Source organism: Xyrauchen texanus, chromosome 3 (assembly GCF_025860055.1).
Source record: "Xyrauchen texanus isolate HMW12.3.18 chromosome 3, RBS_HiC_50CHRs, whole genome shotgun sequence".
Classification (NCBI taxonomy): Eukaryota; Metazoa; Chordata; class Actinopteri; order Cypriniformes; family Catostomidae; genus Xyrauchen; species Xyrauchen texanus.
In genome coordinates, this window is record NC_068278.1 from 45,270,535 (window position 1) to 45,292,906 (window position 22,372).

General features: G+C 39.6%; 1 protein-coding gene across 2 annotated transcripts; it reads right to left on the reverse strand.

Annotated features, from left to right (window-relative positions):
* Positions 1-3,851: 3,851 nt before the first annotated feature.
* Positions 3,852-21,964, reverse strand: nexmifa (neurite extension and migration factor a). 2 transcript variants are annotated; one of them, XM_052095617.1, is made up of 4 exons: positions 21,534-21,964; positions 10,713-10,834; positions 6,883-10,471; positions 3,852-6,488 (listed from the first exon to the last, which is right to left on the reverse strand). In XM_052095617.1, the coding sequence occupies exons 2-4, from the start codon at positions 10,783-10,785 to the stop codon at positions 6,356-6,358; spliced, it is 3,795 nt and encodes a 1,264-aa protein (XP_051951577.1). In that variant the 5' UTR covers positions 10,786-10,834; positions 21,534-21,964; the 3' UTR covers positions 3,852-6,355. The 2 variants fall into 2 exon arrangements, with proteins under 2 accessions (XP_051951577.1, XP_051951569.1); XM_052095609.1 differs by lacking the exon at positions 21,534-21,964 and adding an exon at positions 21,403-21,530.
* Positions 21,965-22,372: the final 408 nt, after the last annotated feature.

Below are 22,372 nucleotides of genomic sequence, written 5' to 3' on the forward strand. Positions count from 1 at the left end.
TTCAACAGCACTAGTATACTATGTACACCGATAACCCCGCCCACTTGTGTTCTAAACACGCCTACAAACTGGGCTATGATTGGATACATTTCTCAGGGCTGGATGACTGGCAGCGAGAGAGAGAGAGAGAGAAAGAGATAAACATAATGTTTGTTTTTGTTTTTATTAATGTTCTTATCAGAAGCCAAATATTACTTAAAGGAAAATGTTCAGGTACCTAAGTTACAGTGAAACTGCAGCATTTTGTTTGTATTCACGAGTCAAAGATTACACAGCTGAAGTTAGTACCAGATAACCTGAGGTAGGGGAGGTCAGTCTGATGTTTTTCTTGCTCTTTCTTGAATGAGTTTATAATGGAAGTACTTGCAGACCGCAAGCCTCGTTGTAAACATAGCCTCATACATATTAAGAACATATTAAGTATAGCATCATTAAAAAACTCAGCTCGTGTAATGTTCACTATGCTAAAAATATGCAAGAAATGCTGCTTTAATCTCAAAAGATGGTGCTAATGGATATTAATTCCATATAACATAAATAAAGCAGAATAAAAACTAAATGAATTCTAGAACAACTTTATAATAAAATAATAATAATAAAAATAAAAAAAAACCAGCTGGCGTGAATTGGCTCTAAATTCTAACCATATCAGGGTTGCCAACTCTCACGCATCTGGCGTGACACTCACGCATTCATGCGTGAGTGTCACGCCAGATGCGTGATAGTTGGCAACCCTGCCATATGACCTTTTGAGAGACAAGCTGGACATATTATCAGAATCAGGTGTGTGTCATAGACAGAGAACTGTGTCAGATCCAGTAATTTAACCAGATCACTCTCTCCGTGATCAAAATATCTTGATATTCAAAACCAGTCAGCAACTTGTAATTTTAACTCTTCTACCAGCCCAAAAGGCAGGAAGAGGAAGCAGCAGAGCAGGAGACAGGAGATTAGGAAAACTGAGCAAAGTTTATTGAATAATCTTAGATGTGTCTTATTTCATCTGACCAGCACAAATGTAATAAGTGTTAATATAACACGCAAAGACAACGGAAAAGTACTGATTCACAACATTTTCCTGTGACGCTGAAGACCTTGAAACGGAGACAACTCCTTATCTCTAGCATGTGAAGACAATTCAGCACACATTAAACAGAAAAAAGAACATCAAATGTTAAGTAATAAGTAAACATTTATATACAAAATATAAAGGAGTAAATATAAATAGATCCTTCAAAGCACACATGGACTGGAATGATTAAGTGTGAGACCATGCAGCTACAGCCTTCATGTGCAATTTTACAGGGAAAAACAGTTCTCAAATCAATAATGATCAGTCCAACCTTGCTGCTCCTCTTTGGCTTCAGTCAGAGAATAAGACGGAGCACTTGTAGTGTACAACGGCTAAAGGAACCCCGGGGTAAAAGGCACAGTTGATTTTCTTTTCTCTCAAAACTCCATATAGCAACAAAAACCATAGCACTTTCCTAAACACCTGTTTGTCATCACGCACTGCACACATTTCCTGATACAAGGTCTTTGTTTGCAGTGTCTTAAGGCAATTTGATCAAATTTTTAATGCTTTTTAAAATGTTGCAAAATCACAATGGAGATGAATTTGGGGTTTGATGAACAGTCAGATGTGTCTGAAATTAACAGGAAATCACGCACCCTTTTCTGAAGTGTTTATTTTGAGTAAGCATTGTCTTAATTTGTTTCTCAAAAAAGCAACTTGTTGTCTCATAATTATTTGCATTAGTTGACAAATTTTGCACTATATCAATTGCCCCTATATCTACATGATATCACTATAACCCCCCTAGGGGCCTTTTACCCCAAGTGTGGGGTAAATGTCTCCCTCACAATATTATTTTTAAAAACTGAATTTTAATCGAATCAACCTTTCGTTATTATTTCTTTTCACATAAATGATGTTGCTCCATCAATATTCAATACAAAAAAAATCTATTGTTTTCCAACCACCTTTTAGACACAGACATCGCCTGTCCCTCAACTCGAGAACGTGCATATGTGTTAGCTGGACCAGCCTGAAAATATATAGTTTTTAACGTGATCTGGGCTAAAGAAGCACAGTTCATTATACCATCGTTGTCAAATTGTACTACTGATTTGAAATATTTTCTTTAATTGTAATCTTGACCAATCATTTTGGAGATTTCAGTCTTTCCCCATTCAAGTAGATAGGAGCTGATATGGTGGTCGAGTGGACTGTCTTGCCTTGAAAGGGACTTTGGTCATACATACCTATATACTTTAACAGACAGATTATAGCAGCCTATAAGATCTCCAGGTGCCTTATCAGAGTTCACCAGGTTTTTCTTTATAATATTGATTTATGTGCTAACCCACACTGAAAAAAAAAATGCTATGAATGTACATGATTTAATCATGTACATCGGTTTTAAATGAATCAATTATGTTGCATCAAATATTTTCTCCTCTTGGTTTAGTTACTCAATTATGTAGCCTCAAAGTAATTTTATTTATGTCCCTAATGTGATTCATTTGCTTTGTTTTACTCAATATTTTTGTGAAATTACTGATTAATGTTGTAAGGTTATGCAAGTTTTTAACAAGCAATAGTATACACTAACATGTTAAATGTTAGTGTATACTATTTTTAAAAGTAGTAACATTTGTTTGAGTGTACCCATCCTAAACCTAAGAAAAAGTTCCACTCTTTAACACAATGGTAACCCAGCATATCAGAATCGGTTCTTAATAACAAAAGAACAAAATTAAACACTATTTAGTCACCCCTTTTTCTCATCATGCTCATAAATATATAAAAGAACACTTCATTTCCAAGTTTTTACTCATGGCAATTCCCATGCAAAGCATCCTGGGAACTACAAATCCCCTTGCCCATGTTGTTGAACAAACTTAATTGGTTCACATTCACTCAGCATAATGCAAGAGTGCACATTTTAAAGAATTACATTAATCGAAAAAAAGAAAACAAGTTTATAAGAGAAACAATAATAACATTTAATAAATCAGACCCATTTTTTTTTTCAGTGCATGTAGTTCATCAGTCTTTAATCCTATGGCATATGCACAGAGAGAATATTAGCACATATTTGTGATGACCATTATTCTCCACAGAGCAGGGAAGTTCTCTTTCTATTGAAGCTATTGTATCTGTGTGTTATCTAACTATCGGTTAAAGGGATAGTTATCAGAAAAATGAAAAATCGCTCATAATTTACTCACCCTCCTGCTATCCCAGATGTGTATGACTTTCTTCTGCAGAATGCAAATGTAGATTTTTTTGAACAATATTCCAGCTCTATAGGTCCAGATCAATTCTGAATTATTTTTACCTATAAATCTCCACTTTTACTTCCACATTCTGAAAAAGGAGCAAAAAAGGAGTTATATTTCTCACGCAAAACTTATTGGATGGTTTATTGGATTACATTTATGCTGTCTTTATGTGGTTTTTGGACCTTCAAATTTCTGGTCACCATTCACTTGCATGTTATTGACCTACAGAGCTGAGATATTCTTTAAAAATGTTTTTATTTGTGTTCAACAGAAGAACGAAAGTCTACACATCTGTGATAGCATGAAGGTGAGTAAAAGAGAACATTTTCATTTTTGGGTGAACTATTCCTTTAAACTTCGCCAAAACCGCCCCTTGAGGTTGAACATCTGGAGCCAGATGAGCATAAACCAGCTACCTTTACCAAGAACAATGACAAAACCTCTTTTCATGGTGTGGCTCATTTAAGCAAACGGAATCACGTTGGTCTGATTAAATCAGTATTTCTAATTTTTCTTGCAAAACAAAAATGAGACAGTACTGACAAAAGTGATCAAAAGCTCTTTTAATTAATATTTATTCGATAAACATGATTACAAAACTCAGCAAGTTACCAATATTACATTTGTCACCATACAGGCTTGATCACAAATATTTAAACTTTTGTGACAGATACAACAAAACAAAATACTAGAATAATTTACATGAAAATCTATAAAACAGCAATGAGATCACAAATTAGTGTAATTGTTCCACTGTCTGTTTTCATGGTTTCTTTTTATCTTTAAATTAATATATATTTTACTAGAGCACAACACTCTTACATCAAGATTGGTCCAATTACAAAAACTCTCAATATAGAGTCACAGCTTGCTCTCCTTTTCTCTCCTTTACAATAGTTTTTTTATTTTTATTATTTTTATTTTAGTATTTTAAATTTTTGGTTTTAAAACAAACAAACAAAAACAAATAAGAGAAGAAAAAAAAGATCATGGCAATTAGCAACCTTTTCACTTGCTAAAAAGGGAAAAAACAGAAGCTACAGTAAGAACGACCTCACATCACTTTCTAAGAAAAATATACACTTAGAAAATATGTTACAAATTGGCACAATGAAAAATATACAGGTCATTTTTTTCCTACATCAACAGATCATTGATAATCCACCTGGCTAAGACTGAGCAGGCAGTACAAACAGTTTCTTTTTACCTTGATGATGAGCAAAAGGCAAAAGTAGTTACAAGTAATGTAGTAAAAAAAAAAAAAAAAAATAAAATAAAATACTTCCAACATGACATTACAATACATTCATAAATAGGGCACAATTAAGTTTTTGATATGCTTGTTCAAAATTCACATGATGCACTTATAGGGGAATAACAATTTTTTAGAACTTTTAAAAAATATGAACACCTTCAGTTAGTGCAGGGTACTTGTGCTATAATAATTTCAACTCTGTTCTACAAATTTGAACAGGATCTCCCTGCACTGACATCACAGATGTCCTGCAGGTTTAGCAACAGCAGTGCTATATTAAAACAGAACGGCAGGGGGCAGCACTGAGAGTGGCTTGAGTTTGTTTGGTGAGATGGGCAGCTGTGGGAATGAGAGATGGTAATGCAGTTGGGTTTCCAGAGTCAACGGACCTGAACCAACTGTGTTACATCTCCATTCGCTCAGCAGGGACAAAAAAATCTCTTAGACAACATAAACTTAAAATATTTTCTGAATAATTTTTCCTGGTCTTTTGCTTGATGAGGCTGGGAAAGCTCTAATTCGTTCCCCAAAAATCGAGAGGTTTTTAGAGCTTGTCACTTGTGAATCACACCACCAGCTGTGGAATGTCTTTTCATAGAAAAGTTGTTCTAATAATAGAACCAAATGTGTAGAGTGTTGTACAAATACCTGCTAAACTAGAAAAAGGTGTAAAATTTCTTAAACTTAAACGCTGTCATCAATTGCATGTACTGTTCACCAACTCAGAAGTGTTTCACATTCCAAGTCAGTGCAAGAGCAAAAGAAACCTCCTTCCTTCTGAGATATTCTCAAAAGAGCGGATTCAGGAAGTTGTATAAAAAAAAAAAAAAAAGAAAAAAAAGATCCTGCAGAAATTAAATAAACAGAACAGGGGTTAACCACAGTGGCATCTTTTCTTTTTATATATATATATATATATATATATACACACACACAACAAATAACATTTCAACGGCAATTGGAAAATTATGGTTTTAAAATCAGGAAAGAAAAAACAGGCGAGTCAGAGAAAGTAATAATACGGGGATCAGCATTCACAACACATTTTCATATCATGTTTTTAAATGCATGCACATCACTAGCAACAAATTAGAAAAACTTTCAAAAAATATTTGGTCCTGTCTTAAACTGGTTTTAATGGCATAAAATTCATTTGAAGAACATAGGAGAGCTACTGAGCTAAATTAGAAGCTTGGGACGCAAACAAGTTAAAATGCTTTATGTAATGTATTGTAATCTGCAGGATTGATTCCTTTTTGTTGTCTTTGTGTTACACCTACAATGATCTTTAACCATCCAGAAATTAATCAGAATGAAAAGCTACCATTTTTTTTTCTTTGCCATTATGGTTCTTAAACTCCCTCCCTGCAATTATGTTCATGAATCTCTCACTTCATGCCTCTAATCTTAACTTGCCCCCTTCCCCCAAGCACACATACGCTTTTCAATCACTGCCACATTATAAAACCGCAAATACTTATGTAGATAAAAATGTCTGTACAATTAATTGTTCATAGTTTGGCACGTTAATTTAAACATGTTTTATATAATCTTATTTTGTAAATAGTGCATATGTTTGTGTACAACAGCATTTTGATACTGGCAGGAGGAGATTCACTGGAGATCAGATGAATAAACCTTCCCTTTCACAACTTTTAAACAAATAACAATAATGATAAAATCTCATTTGACACTGGTACATTTTGGAACCTCAGAAAACAAGAGCATCCTGTTCAAGAATTCCTCTTTCTTTTAGAATGTCAAAGCCCAATGTTCTGAGGGGTTGGCACAGTTACAAGGGGAAAGCAATTCTTAGCACAGAATAATACACATGACTTTTGACCCCTGAACAGAAGGCAACCATTTGGTGAGAGACAGAGCAGGACGCTGGGCACGGTTTAAACGATGGTGCTGTGACACTGATTTAACACATACAGTGTTATAGCTGTAACGGAAAACAAAAAGAAAAAGAAATAGATATTTAGATAAACACCATAATTATGGGAGAATCCAAAGATTTTCAAGGCATTTTTCTTCTTGAAAAAAAATTATAAACATAAATAAAAAAAAAACTGAATATTTGTCAGATAAAAATGCAACTAAGCAGCAATGGTGAGTAGGGTGCAGCCATGACAGTGCGACCTCAGTCAGTCTAGTAGGTAGTTTAGAAGGGCTGACATGCAGGATGTGCCTGCCTTCCAGTGGGCAGGCAAAGAATTGTGGGTAAAGTCAGTGCCATGCAGCTCAGAAATGTGGAAAGGTTTTTAGGAGGTTTTGGCGGGGAGCGAGGGAAGGGAACGGAAAAAGAGAAGGGGTACATTGCACAGAGAAAATATTACCTCCGTTTCTCTACCAAAGCAGTCAATGCTACTCCTTTTATGTCCCTTTTTCCTGCTAACAGTTCCTCACGGGCAAACTTAGCGCTGCTTTTGTGACGGTACATTTTTTTGTGTGCTGGACGGTGTGAAAGTGGAAGGCAGTCCAGTCCAAGAGGAGAAAAGAAGCCTGGTGGGAGAAGTTTAGGCAGTGTTTTTCCACCACGTCCAGCTCCTTTTTTCCCTCTTCCTCCGCCTGAGGCTCCACCCCGTTTTTTAAGGTCAGCGGCACTACCCAGAATCTTAAGTGTCTGGCTCTGGAGGGCATGTTGACCTGGTGACAGGCAAGGCCCCCAAAGAGGTTCTGCAGAGGCCCTCATGAAGCGCTGTACTTCAGCCATTCCAGACACTATATTGGACAGGATGTTTGATGGTTCCTGGAATTCTCGTTGGTCATCGTTGGACAGTCCCCCAGTGTTATGCCACTCCCCCTGAGGTCCCATCAAGCCAAGTGACAGGGTGGGGGATGAAGCACCACTCCCTGACCCTCCCCGACTTTTGGCTACTTTTCCCTCCAGCAAAGCTTTGATCTTCCGCACAGAACGAGAGCCCTGACATGGTAGCTTCACTTTCTCTCCTTTCACTGTTTTAGCGGTTTTGGCCTTTTTTGTTCCTTGTCCATTTTTCCCACTCTTTTTCATTGAAACTTTGTGATCCCCAAGCCTCACTTCTTCCTCATCTGTTTTGAAAGGGTGTATTTGAAGGAGACGTGCATTTCCTGTTCCATCTTGATCAAGCTGCGGGACAACTCCACAGCTCCACTGTGCATTTGATTCTCCTGCCTCTGAGAATTCTCCGGCTTTCCCACAATTTCCCAGCAGCTGTGGGGAAGAGTTGGGTGTGTCTGGTGGGGACATCTCAGATAATGATGAATGCCGGAATTTATCGGGGGTAAAGTTGGAAATATCCAAGAGGTCAGTGGACTCTCGAAGTGGAGCAACCTCTTCAAGACTTTGCTGGAGGATGAGCCGTGGGCTGCAATGTGATAGGAAGCCATCGTTGATCTCACCAATCTCCTCCTCCCGCTCCCTTTCTCCCTCTCTTAGGCTGAGTGAGCTGTAGTTGCTAGAGGTGGCAGATAGTGACCCCAGGGAGTTAAAGCTAACCAGCCGTCCTAAACTGTTATTGCTCCGAGACCCAGGTGGACTCAAACCGTAATCGGCATCAGGTTTAGAATCTTCATATGAAACCCTGCAGCCCGATAGAGACACTTGTCCATACCCTGTCACAGTTGTGCCATCCCCTGCTAACACATGCAATGGTGTGGGAAAGCCTGATGGCATAACAGGTGACTGGGTTGGGACATCTGGGGAGAAGGGCAGCAGTTCAACAGGCGGTTGTGATGGCCACGAAATGGGCTGGTTTGGTTCATTGAGGTTGGGCTCAGCATAGTGTGTGTGGTGTGGCCCATGGTTTATAGATGGAGGAGAGTGGGGGAACTCAGATTCAGAGGGGGGAGAGAGAACGCAGCTCTGGATAGGCTGCAGTGTGGCATTCTGCTGCCCTGGATGGAAACAGGTGATGTTAGCACTGCTGGATGACTCGGAGGCTTCCAGAAGAGTCTGCAGGTATCCCCCTGGGAGGACTTCTGTATTGCCATCAGTCCCCGGAGCAGTTGGGGTCAAAGTGCATTTTTCAGAGTCATTACTGGAGGTCTCATTTGTGACAGCATTACCTTCTAGGGAGTTACTAAGGTTTTCTGGTAAACATGGGCTACACATCTCAATATCAGAGGCTTCAGGGACTTCCTGTGTCTCAGCCTCTATTAGCTTTTTCAACCTAAGCCTTGCTTCACTTTTGAATTTCTTTATCTTCCCTGTTTTACCTGCCTTTCTCCTTTCCTCTCTCTCCTGTGTTCTGCTTTTAGCCCTGACATTGTATGTAATGGAGGTAATCTCCTCTTTTGGTTTCTCTGTGCTGTATAGTGATTCAGTCCCTTGTAGCTGATTGTTGGCAGGGACCACTATAGTTTGGCTGGTGACGGAATTCTCTACTGCATGGATCTGCTGGATTCTGAGTCTGGCCATCCTGTGCTTACGTTTGGGCATAGTCCTTGGCGGTCTTTTGCAGCCATTGAGACGTTTGGTTCTTTCTGTAGCTGTCAATCTATTCTTCTCCTGCTGTTCCTGTTCCCTTTTTTGCCAGTAGGCTTTTAGTGGTGCAAGTTTCTCATAGTGCAGCAGGGCATTTGGACTCAGACTGACCACAGCAGGTGATGGATCAACCTGCCCCAGCCTCACTCTCATGTGCCTCTGGCCTTTAAAACGATTAATGATGATGTATTTTATAATTACAGGAGGCTCTTTCCGATTGGACCGCCGCCTCTTCTTTGGGCTCCAGTCGTCATCACGCTCTTTCTTGAGCCCAGCAGGCTGTTTTTCACATTTCTCTGCATTTCTTTCACTTTCTATAGAATCCACATCATACAGGTAGTCTTCTCTGTAGGCCACCTTCCTCTTGGCTCGAAGGCGATAGCTTAACTGGCTGGAGGAGCTAGAATTTTCTCGAGACAGGCGGCCATGGCGGAGGGAGAGGCCATGGTCCGGGGAGCCCGTGCAAGAGCTGTCATCACTGAATTCACCGGAATCTTCCGGAGAGTTACAGAGGTCAAACAGAAAGTTACTGTCTTGGCTAATATTGGGGATCACATGGTCATCCGCTTTAATCTCAACTGGTTGGTCTGGTTTCTCTTTTGCCCCCTCTTTTCTACTGCAAGGTAAGCTTGGAAAGAAACCTAGCTGAGATTCATTTTGTAGGGCAGAATCACTCCTCTCATGTACTCCATCCTGATAGGACTCATAGCGTATTTTGAGTGAGCAGACATCCCCACTGAGTGCTGTTTCCTCCTCTTGAAACATGTAATTCTCCACGTCCTCCTCACAGAACAGATTGACTGCAAGTTCACTGCGGGAGCATAAATCCAACAGCTCCATACGGCTTTCACTGATGAGAGTCTCTAGACAGCTCCAGTCCTGTGCCTCCTCACCAAGACCTTCGTATATGCTCCTGGATGCAGGATCGTCATCTGATTCGCTCTCCTGCATTGACCTCCCCTCCTCAGCCCCCTCATTGGTTCCATCTGGCTGGGCAGGGCCACTGAGCAGCTGATCAGATAGAACTTGGTCACCATAGCTACCTGTGATGGGGGTGGGGCCAATGCATTGCAAGTTGATGCTGGCAAAGTTTAGCACAGAATCACATGATTCTGATTCTGTCTGGTTTTTGGGGATCAGACAGCTAAGGCATTCTCCACCCCTGGAGTCCATGTTAGAGAGCAATGACCTGTCACAGGTCTGCGGCACAGACCAGGGCGTCACAGGTTTGGAACAGGGCACAGAAGAAAGAGATGAGAGGGATGAAAGTGAAGAGAATGAAGAGAGAGAGGACAGTGAGGTGGTGTTGGAGATAGACCCATCATGCAGATCAGCTGGGCTAAGAGGTCCTTCAGTGGTCTGATTCTGGTCACAAAATGAGGGCAAGGATAGCACAGCAGGCTCAATGTCATCACAGCGCCTTAGATCATGTGACACATCTGCCAAAGTGTCATGTGGCTCTAAAAGAAAGAGGCAAAGACAAAGATATTTAAACTGAAAAGCAAGCTTTTCCTGACAAACATCTGTAAATATATAAAGATATACAGTATAGTAGTATATGTATTTCACATGCATTAAACTGAAAGCAATATGATTAAAAACAAAAAAGGTTCAGATTCACAATAACATGAGTACATGATCTGCATGAAAATAATTAGTTAAAATCCTGCATTTTGTGTGTGGTGAGGGTGAAGTCTGTACCATTTTCACTAGTATCTCTTGGGCAGGGGCTGTGATCTGCCCCTGAGAATCGGGACTCCTGTAGAACATCCATCAATCTGAACTGAATATCTCTCTCTCTAACATAATCACCACTGTCCAATCTGTTGAAACACACACACACACACACACACACACACACACAGTAAGAGATAATAGAGGAAGCCAAGCAACCTTTAAAATGTAGTCAGCACTGACAACTACAATCAAACTTTGCAAGAAAATTATCAAGCAATAGATCAACCTAACATTAATATTTCAGTATATTTAGATGCTTGACTTTCAAATTCAGTTTAAATTTTCATAGTTCCCAAAAAATGTATCCATTCATCATGCTATGAAAGTACTGTATTTTTCTTAATCCCCTTTTCTCCCCAATTTGGAATGCCCAGTTCCCACTACTTAGTAGGTCCTCATGGTGGCACAGTTACTCACCTTAATCCGGGTGGCGGAGGACAAGTCTCAGTTGCCTCCGCTTCTGAGACCGTCAATCCGCGGATCTTATCACGTGGCTCAATGTGCACGATACCGTGGAGACTCCCAGCATGTGGAAGCTCACGCTACATTTTGCGATCCACACACAACTTACCACGTGACCCATTGAATACGAGAACCACTAATTGCGATCACAAGGAGGTTACCCCATGTGACTCTACCCTCCCTAGCAACCGGACCAATTTGGTTGCTTAGGAGACCTGGCTGGAGTCACTCAGCACACCCTGGATTCAAACTCGCCACTCCAGGGGTGGTAGATAGCGTCAATACTTGCCAAGCTACCTAGGCCCTATGAAAGTACTGTATTTGATTTTAAGATCTTTTGTAACTTCAGCTTTCTCTCTCTAGAACTTCCTTGATTTTTGTCCCTCTTTCTCTCTCTATCTGTCCAGTATTACAGTGAGTTGTATTGTTTTACATCATTCTGTCCTCTGATTGCCCTTCAGTGTGAAGTGCAACTCATGAGGATGTGAAAGAAATGAAAGAGCTTCATAACATAAGTGAAAGAGAAAAGAAAGAGTGCTCTCTCTCGCCCCAGGCTGTGTGTGCATGTGTCAAAGTAGTGTGCCACATATGTAAGTAAAAGCCAGGATTTTGAAATACACAAAGTGTTTTTCTATATACACTTAATCTAGATTTAAACTTTTAAAAACCAAAAGAGGAAATATAAACATGGCTTGAACAGGCACTCCATTTGAAACTGTGATGGATTTTATTAAATAAAAAAAATTATTTCAGGGCTCAACATGAATTCTTAATAAGATACACTTAAAATTTGGAATTTTTAAGTAATATTTTGTATTTCCCATTAAAGGGGACATGACGAGAATAACTTTTTCTCTGATCTTTTTACATGTAGTTCATTGTAGTAAAAAAAAAAAAACATACTGTAAGTTTCAGAACTCAAAATTTCCTCCTTAATACACAAAGGGCATTTATTTAAACCATGCTGCAAAAATGGTTCATTTGAATTTTCCATTCTTTTTGACGTCACAGGGATGAAAACATCAGCACTTGACTGCCTCTACAGTGAAACATCAATGCCTACTTTTACATCATCACACCCTTGGCTCGCCCCCTGGCACTCAGTGGAAAGTTAAGTCTCCATTCCATTGCTGCCTCTGGCTGGGAGAACCACATCTCGTCCAGAGTAAACAGACGATAGAATATGTGAGATGTCGCGCCACAGTGGCATAGCCAGACACGAGGGTCTGGGTGTGCCAGTGAAAACAAGGAGAGCAAAAACTGAAGCACTATAAAGTGACATGTACAATTGGAGGCTCTAAAATTGTACAAGCTCTAAATTAATTTTTAGCTATGTGCTAAACTTTATAATTACTTAAATTAATGCCACTTTTACTAATGGATTTGCTTGGCCTGTTATTTTATCCAAATATTAGGCTTCAATTATAATTATGAATTCTGAACTTTAGTCATGATTCAATTTTATTATTTTGGAACATTTCAGAATTATTTCACAAAACATGCTGGAGACACAATTGTAAATTGAGGGATAATTAGCACTTTTTGGAGAGTACAGGCCTATATAACATGGAATACAAAAATGATACCTGTTGTAAAATCACCGGCTCAAAAAAAATTCTATAACATTGGGTATTATAATATACATAATAATAAATTATTAAATTCAATTATTGATTTATTGAATATTTATCTTCACATCAATGCACCCCTACTAGTAAGAGTCGATAAATAAATAAAATAAACGTTTTGATTGGCATTTGCACACCCATGGCTATGCCACTGTCATGCCTGTAAAGACCAATGTCTTCGCTTTGGCCCCCATTGAAGCATTCCAACATCAGGACATTGTGACTGACATTTAACAAAGTTCCTTATCACATCAGTGCAGGATGATATTTGTGTGTGTCATGTCTCACCATGCATTGGAATGTGTTTGTTCATCACACGAGATCAGAAATCTCCAAATGAGTGGACCTTGGAGTGAAACAGGGTGGACCACTCTTCTGTGCCTAATTTCATTGTGAATTGTGTGTTTTAGAGGATAAAAAAAAAGTGTGGGAAAAAAATTGCATTGAAATCAGCTGGCAGTCTCCGCAGTCTGTGCATGCAACGTGGTATGTCTAAATTAGGTCTAAATATAAATTGACATAACACATAGGGCCTAATATATAATGTATAACGTTTTATTGGCCTTATTTGTTAATCATAACTATGATAGCATTAGAAAGATTTTCTCATTAAACAGATTTCTTTAGACATACGTGAGTAAAGTGACCCTGCAGTTTAAAACTAATATAGCTAAATAGGCCTAAATAAATAAATATGTTTATCAAAGGAGGTTAGCGTGAGTGTGCAATGAGAGATTCCCTTCATTCTGTTTAGAAAGGTCTATGAGTAGTTTAGCAATGATGCCCGTCATTTTAATACTGTTCTTTGTCCATCTGTTCAGTTTCCAGCTAAAGAAACAGCACAGGCAATGTGAGATCCCCTTATTATGTATGATGTGATGCTCATCGGGTACATGCACGTTACAGATTTCGTCTGTCGGTCAAAGGGTACAGATGACCCTGGGCCCAAGGTTTATAGTTGACCCTTAATGGAATCAAGTGCAACAATTTACTTACTGGCTTATATCACCGAAAATGGAATGTATATGTATTTACATGATAAATACAAACATTTTTATAATTAAAACATATTTCAACTTGTCATCTGATTCTGATACACCACCCCCCGCTGTTGTGAAAATGGTTCGGTCGAAACACCTGGCCAATCAGATGTGCATTGTGCAAAGCTGGGACTGACTAGATAGTCAAAATGCCTCATCAAAGGCTAAAATCAAGGGCACAAAAAAGAAATGCGAGCAAAAAGAGAGCAAAAGTGAATGAAAGAAGCAGAGAGGCGATGGGCAAATTTCTTGCCAAGCATGAAGCACTAGGTATTACAGTGAACGTGGCAAAAGCGAGGAGCTAGTGTAGACTAGAAAATAAAACTGCAGCTAACTAACTAGCTTAACCTTTAAATAACGTTAGCAGATATAAATGCGCTTATAAGTAGGTATGGGTACCGAAACCCGTTATTAAACGGTGCTAAATTATTAAAGGCCGAAGTATTGATAAGCTCCGACATTACGGTTCTTTTTAACGATTTGGTGTATTTTTTTAATCACGCTGCTGCAGCATTTCCGCGCTGTTTCGGAGCTGCGCTCCACACACACACACTAGGGGTGACCAGATCCCAACAAACCAAATGTGGGACACGTTACCAATGCTGAGAAGTAAAAAAAATGATATGACGTATATCTAAATTAAAAAATAAACATCGCAATTGTCCCCGGCGCTATGTAGGCAGCAAAGACGATGACAGGTCCACCTTCACTTCACCCACATGTGCGCAGTTGGATTGACATCAAACACAGCCTTCCCTGCTTCACAGTCATTGGATACAATTATTTTATTGACATTTTACATTTGTTTCCAGTGAGATATTGAGTTTATATAGTGACTTTGCTGTTGTAAACATGACTTTTGCTACTCTAGAAACAACATTCTTTAAAAAAATTATGAATTTTTATGAATTATTTAATAATTAAAAAAACAAACAAAAAAAAAAAACGATATGGAGTATCGATAGGAGTTATAGTATTGATAAAATCCTAACGATAGCCACCCCTACTTATAAGGCAATTATATTGCAACCTGCTGGAATTACTAAAGCTTGCAATTAGCTAATTTTTAGGCCTGAAGTCAGCAAGAAAATAATAAGACTCTTCCTATGATATCACCCTCTATCAGAAACTGAGGGAAAGACAAGCATCCCCACCATTCAGAGCAGGTACATTAAGGGAGAGACTAGCATCCCTAAACAGTGAGTGAGTAACACAAGGATGGGTGGGTGGACGGTGCTGGTGTGGATGAGGGCAGTGCTGCGGAAAGTAGGGTTTGCTGTTTTTTGTGTGTTGTTTTTATTAAATAAATATAAAATAATTAAGTGTATGAAAACGCTCTTTATTAGAATATTAGTTTTTCATTATTCAGGTTGTCAATGAGCATGTATACAAGCACTCCGCACAGTCCTGTCGAATTCTGTAATTTTAAACATTTCGGCGCCTTGACAAGGTTACAAACAACTAACATGTTTATTATTATTTCCACATTATTTTCATTTTGAGAAGACAAACACCTGGACATATTTGGAGCACCAAGTGATCAGCACCTTTAGACCAGATTGCTCCCGCAACGAAGCAAGTACAACTTTATAACAAGCGATCTATGTATGTGCTGTTTGGGAGGTATTACTCCGTCGTAAAATAGCGAACGACGTCAGTTAAGATGATCGTAAAGGCTTAAGTTGCAATGTTATAGCGTTGGATTTCGCCAAAGATCGAATCTTTAAAATCAGACAACTCTCCTTTGGCTTACGTTCTGGGCTTCGTGGAGCTGCTGCGATGTCTCAAAATATTTATTTTAATTAGTAGTAAAATATGAGGTCTGGTGAAAAACGCGAGTGACTCAGATGTTCTATTTAACATAGAGTTGGGAAATATTACAATCAAATGGAGGCTAAAGAGTAGACAAGCACAGAAGAGAAACTTCTTGTTCAAGGACCATTTTTGAGGTTGTAGCTACTGAATTATGACACATTTGACAATTCACCTGTCGTCCCAATGTTCTTGCATTCTGAGATGACAACACTATTTCTGCAAATTGTTCCTAGATTTCGACCATTGAAGAAATAGTGAGAACTCGTCATATGCGCGTGTTCCAGGAGACATGCTTGTGCTGCGCGCATGCGTGCTAATAAACCAGAGACGTGCATCGACGGCTTCTCTTTTGTCTGTTTTTCAAAATATGATCAAGTTTGCTTTTTCAAACACGTGTATTTGTGTCTAACAGCGTTTCTGGTCATTTGTAACTCAGAGAAGAGTTTGCAGGTAGATGATGATCAAACTTACCCACCCTGCCATGTCATCTACAGAAACATGGCAGCCCCCACTTAAATAATAATAAATTAAGTGAGACAAAGCGTGGATACATTATCTTGGTGCTAAACGCAGTAAGCGGATCTGTTTCCAGGCATGACTGTAGAGAGCTGCACAGTGCAGAGAAAATGAGCGACTCGGTAAGAATTGCACCACAACCCATTTCAGTTCACCATAATCATATAAACCTAATTATTTGAAAAAAATATTATATATAACTATATTTATAACATGAATATGATTATTATCTTGCATGTGAGCTATTTTGTGTGCTATAAAATGCATTTTCTTTTTATTTGCAAACTGTTCTTATATTCCTGCATTTTTGATTTGGTGGACTAGTGCCACTATGGCCCTTATGTGGCCTCATGCCTGGATTGTAGGCCTACTGTGTAATCAACCGATTTCAGCATTGATTGTATGTGTGTTTGGTTCATTTCAGCGTGAATTTATATGTTTTACGCTTATATCAGTGTAGATTGCTTGTAAACCAGGCACAATATGATTCAAGCTATGCAAAATATCTGTTATTGAAAGATGGGGCAGTTAAAAACACTATTGGACCCAATTGCAAAATCATAAGTAACCAATTCCATTCATGTTTCATACCTCATGAGTGTTTAATATTTATAGTTTATGTTGCTGATGTGCTTGAGTGAACAGATTGATACATAAGAATGCAATGTTTTGGATGTGCATTGTGGGTAAACACTGCAATTTCGTTTTTTATTGTTGTGGAGCTTGTTGATTCTGTTCCGATTGAGATTCAAATATGGATGTATTCGAAGGGTTGCACGATGTTAGCCAATCATAACAGTGTGAAGTTTTTAGGTGATGCTGGGGCCAAAACCAAGCGTTTCAGACAGAGAGCTAGAGACAGGCCATATAGCACGATAGCAAGTGTGATTTTGCTATAATATATACAAGTTCAATGAACAAGTACATTTTTAAAAACTAGGAAAAACGGAGTATGGTCATAAGTGCATGGAACTACTTTCTTACACGAAGGATCACAATCTGCCGTTGCTGGTTCAAACCAGATGATGCATCCAGGCCCCTGTTATTAATTCAAAAATGTCACTTCAGAAATAGTATCACGGCTTGTGCTGTTTCTAACAAGTTATTGGATAAACAAGGATGGATGTGTGTGTTTGTGTGTGCGTGTGTGTGAGAGAGAGAGTGAGAGAGAGAGAGAGAGAGAGACGGACGGACGGACGGACGGACGGAGTTGTGCAATCACCTGTTGCCACTTCCAAGCAGATATGCTTTCAGCTTTCTCAGTGGAAAAATAGCATCCAAGTGGGGGTATTTCTCCCTATTTCACGGTAGCCGGTTGTTATAGTTGATCACTATAGAAACCGCAATGTCTTCTGCCATTTTAAACAGCACCCATTGTGTAATTACTCTTGTGTCTCTCAGCTGTGATGAGCCGTAATTCTGAATTTGTTAGTTTAAAGCAGTTTAAAGCTATTTCCTAGCTTTAGTAGTGTAGTTTAGACAAGAGATCACAAATTTTATAGACACTGGATGATGCGGATTCACTTCGCGTCACCTAACTGGCTCATATTATACACAGAAATTATCTTTTTCCACCACCTACTGGCTAACATGTAAAAAAAACATAAGACAAACAGTAGATCTTAACCCATATGCACTTAACCCATATGCTCTTACACTATAGTTTAGAACGGTACGAACACAAGCGGAGTGATACACACAGTGAAGCGCCAGAGGGCTAATGGTGTCAGACCATCAGTGCTCATGGAACGTCTCTCGTGTATGTATGTGTATATATATATATATATGAGTATTTACCCCTTTGAATAATGTTTTGTTTTTTCTCCTCAATTTGGCATACCTAAGTTCAAATGTGCTCTAGGTCCTCGCCTCAATGCGGGTGACGGGGACGAATCGAAGTTGCCTCTGAGATCGTCAATTCACGCATTTTATCACTTGGCTTGTTAAGCGCATTACCGCGGAGACCTAACACGTGTGGAGGCTGCACGCTATTCTCCGCGGCATCTGCACTAGGGCAGGGATGATTCATCGACGTAATCGATGTCATCAATTACAGAAATATGATAATTTGCATAACATGCGTCGGCAATGATGTAAATATGGATTCCACCAAAGAACAAGCAGCAGCTACAAAAAAAAACTCCCCCATGGTCATCTAAAGCGTGGGAGTATTTTAGCAAGAGACCCAACAATGTGGTGCTGTGTAAGCTATGCAAATTGGAAATGGCTGAGCAGTACAACCGCCATGAACAAACACTTGAAGCGAAATCATCCCTGAACGCTTTGTCAAGACGTCATCAAGGCAGCACCATAAGTCCGGTTTATTTTTGTTCACACCCAAGCGTGACATATTAGTATTACAACACGTGTTTCTGTTAATAGTAGTCGCTTAAAATTGATTTTCTAAATGTTTTCTCATTGCCCCCATATTAAAAGTTATTTCTGTACCGCTGCTAACGTAACTTTACACCATGCGTCATCTAATTTTGTTATTAGGCTGTTTTATATTTTCGGCTTACTTTAACGGCCATGTATGAGTAAGAAAATGGCGTAAACTGTGTGACTGTTACAGTCTGTAAATCATTTCAATTTTATTCCTTACCCCACAGAGATTTAATGCAGATTGCAATAGTTTTACTTATTCCTGTTAGAAAAAGTTAACTGTTGCTCGAATTGCACCAATTTTACTGTAAGATCAGTGGGAGGGAGAGAGAGGAGAGGTGGAGGGAGATTGTGTGTATGTGCCAAGTTGGGTGTGTGTATTACTGAGAATTGCTGGATTGCAAAATGTAGATTGCACTTTCCTTTTACTTGAATTGAACAAGTTCTTTCATTTTATTTTGGAGAGATTTTATGTTGGACTGTAAAACGGAGATTACCAGTTAAGATAGGTCTATTTTTGTTGCAGAATAATGCCCTGCAGTGCACACTTTGTTTCTTGTACATTTGTGTGTGTTTAAGAGAAGATAAGATATTAAAATAAAATTAAAATAAAATATTGAAAGTTTTTATATTTATTTTGGGTTAATTAATTGTTATATAAATCAAGTAATAATAATAAAAAAATATTTAGAATAATCAGCAAATTAGTCAGAAGATTAATCAATAAAAAAATTATCGTTAGGTGCAGCCCTAATCTGCACATAACTCACCATGTGCCCCACAGAGAGTGACAACCACGAGGATGTTAACCCAATATGACTCTACCCACCCTAGCATCTGGGCCAATTGGGGAAGTTCCTTAGGAAGCCTGACTGGAGTCACTCATTACGCCCTGATTCGAACTTGCGACTCAAGGTATGGTAGTCAGCGTCTTTACTTGCTGAGCTACCCAGGCCACCAACCCCTTTAAATATTAAGTTTTATTTACAAAGGACTAGGTTTTTAATTTGCAATAGTTTCTGGAAATTTTACAGCTACCATAATGCAACTCCATGACAGCAATTTTCATAAACACACTTTTTCTGATAAACAATGGCATACAATTCAAAACATAACTGACTGGTTTATAATTTAACCAATTATTACTGATGCTTCTGAGACAATCACAAGTCAGTCACATTTCAACAAAACCTATTTTTGAGCCCCTGTTTGTTCATATATCATATTTATCCTACTGAGCAAACATTTTGAATTTCTGAGATCACAGTAACCCCGTGGCAACATACCGTTTTTTTCCCATTAAAAATGACATTTACTTACATTTAGTTGACTAAACTTTCATATTCTTAAGCCTATTTCAGTAAGCTGTTTTTTTTAAGCATACAGTTTTAAAGGAATTAACATAATCCTCCATAAATATAAAATGTTAACTCTCGATTTGCATATCTAGATAATCTCAGATTAAAGCAAGAAAAGGGATTTCATAATTCCATAACACCAATTTCCAACAACACATCCTTATTCACTATAAACATTCTCCAGCTCTGTAAATGCTATATAGGCCTAATGACTTTGGATAAAGTCCTTCTCATATTCAAACCGGAACCGGTATGAGAGAAACCCCAGGACTGATCTGAGAACAGCAATGCTGGGCTCATTCTGCCAGAGTTACAGACACAGAGAGATGGAGAACAGGGCAGTGGGCACGTCTGCAAACTGCTTTTATTAAAAACTAAATTATTATTTATTCAGCCCAAGAGACAGACAATGGCATTACATGAGAGAGAGAGAGAGAGAGCGCGAAACCATGTTGGTGTGAATTTACTTGATCTTTTCAGAGATCAATACATCTGCTGGCTGCTGCAATCTGTCCCTGGTCATTCTGTCAGTCAAGCAACCAAAATATTATCCTTCTATCCATCCATCCATCCTGCACCCATTTATATTGACGGCATTACTACTCTGCCTTATCCATCGTAAAATATTTTTGAACACTGACTGCAACTGACATATATGGAAAACAAACAGACGTATGCGTGCACTCTGATTGATTATTTCATTAATTGATTGTGTTATTGATTTTGGTGGTTAAAACGGGGCATCTGTCCCCATACTGATATAGCACTAAGTGTCTTGTGCAGTTTGATAGTATCAAGGAAACTTCCATTACAGCATCCCAGGACAGGTGTCAACCTGGCGACTGATACACCATTCTCTGAACATGATGATATCAAATTGTATCATTACAGAACCAAGCGGACTTTAAAGATCTTGGATAACAGAGATAATTTACATTATTCAAAGAGGCGTAACAGGTTTGTGTCCACCCTTAATTACTGAAGGCCTGGTGCGCTATGATACGAGCTCTACACTTCTGCATTTCCCATCGCCAAATGCCGCATAGGACGCAGATGCTGAGCCGACCAAAAGCAATAGTCGGGGAAAATTTAAATGCGTAAAACGGAACATACATAGCCTAATATAAACATGTGACACTGTTTGTGTTATTATGGATGTGAACGAGTGCGTATATAGCTGTGGCCTTGGGGGATGGTCTGCGCGCGTGTGTGTGTGAGAGAGAGAGAGAGAGAGAGAGAGAGAGAGAGAGAGAGAGCTGTGTGTGTCAGTGTGGATACGGTGTGTGGTTAGCCTCACGTATTCGTCATGAGCACCAATGCTTTCGATGGCCTGCTACTCGTAGCTTTTGCAGGACACCAAACCATTCTTCCCCTCTGCCTCTTCACTCTCTCTCTCTCTCTCTCTCTCTCTCTCTCTCTCTCTACACACACACACACACACACACACACACACCTGTGCAATATGGATGCATCTTGACAGCTGACACTCGCTCCTCCATTTCTCCCCATTGCAGCGTTTGGCGCGCGTCACACTGGCCCACTCACCGCATCACGCACACAAACACGTACAGCCCACATACGCACCTCCCGTTACACCCGGGCCGCACGTCCCGCCCGCTCTTCGGACTCCGTTTGATCGTCAGCCGCGTGGAATGTTGTCATATGTTTTGTTTTTATCCTCTTCAATGCAGTGGTCTCACCATGTTTCCCCTCTCTCACGAGCCCGGACTGTCTAGCAGCAGGTGGACGCGCCTCTCGCGCCTCGGAGTCCCTACCACTCCATTTTATTCCCTCGCGCTCCAGGGTTTCCAGGAAACAAACAAAGGTCTGCTGCAGCCCCTACTCCGCGCTGCATGCTCACGCTTTCTTGCTCCGCGGTGCCAGCATTAGTAGCGCCTTGTCTCCTTTTGTTTTTGCCTTATGTGCGTGCGAGAGAGAGACGGGTGTGTGTGTGTGCGTGCGTATGTGTTTTTCCCAGCTGTACCCCGTCCCTGACAACGACTGCGCGCTCGTGCGCTGCTGCTCCCCCTCTTCTGAGACCTGCCATAAAGAGCGCGCCCCCATATTTTGCACGGCGGCGCGCTAAGGAGTCGGGAGCGCGCAGGATCTCTAAACAGGTGCATAGGCGCTCGCATGCGCAGTGAGGCTTCGAGGACTACAAGCACCAGCCAGCGATCACTGCAGATTCTGTTTATTTTCCACAGACAAATTAGTATTACACACGCAGTTACCTAAAATAAAGAAATGCCAGTAAATGGATGACACAATCAGAGAAATGCTTCATATTATAGCCTACTTGCAACAACAATAATAAAAGCAGTAACTAATTATTTTAAGTTATTGGATTACACTAAACACTGGATTTAATCTTCTGAAGGATTAAATCAGCAGTGGGAATGGATCTACAGAGCTGAAATATTCTT

Coding starts and splice junctions, on each gene's coding strand:
- nexmifa (XM_052095609.1), bottom strand. CDS start 21,458: ATGGGGAGAAATGGAGGAGCGAGTGTCAGCTGTCAAGATGCATCCATA. Junction 10,835..21,402: donor GATGCATCCATATTGCACAG/GTGTGTGTGTGT, acceptor GTGTTTCAACAG/ATTGGACAGTGGTGATTATG. Junction 6,489..6,882: donor GCTTTGGTAGAGAAACGGAG/GTAATATTTTCT, acceptor TTTCCGTTACAG/CTATAACACTGTATGTGTTA.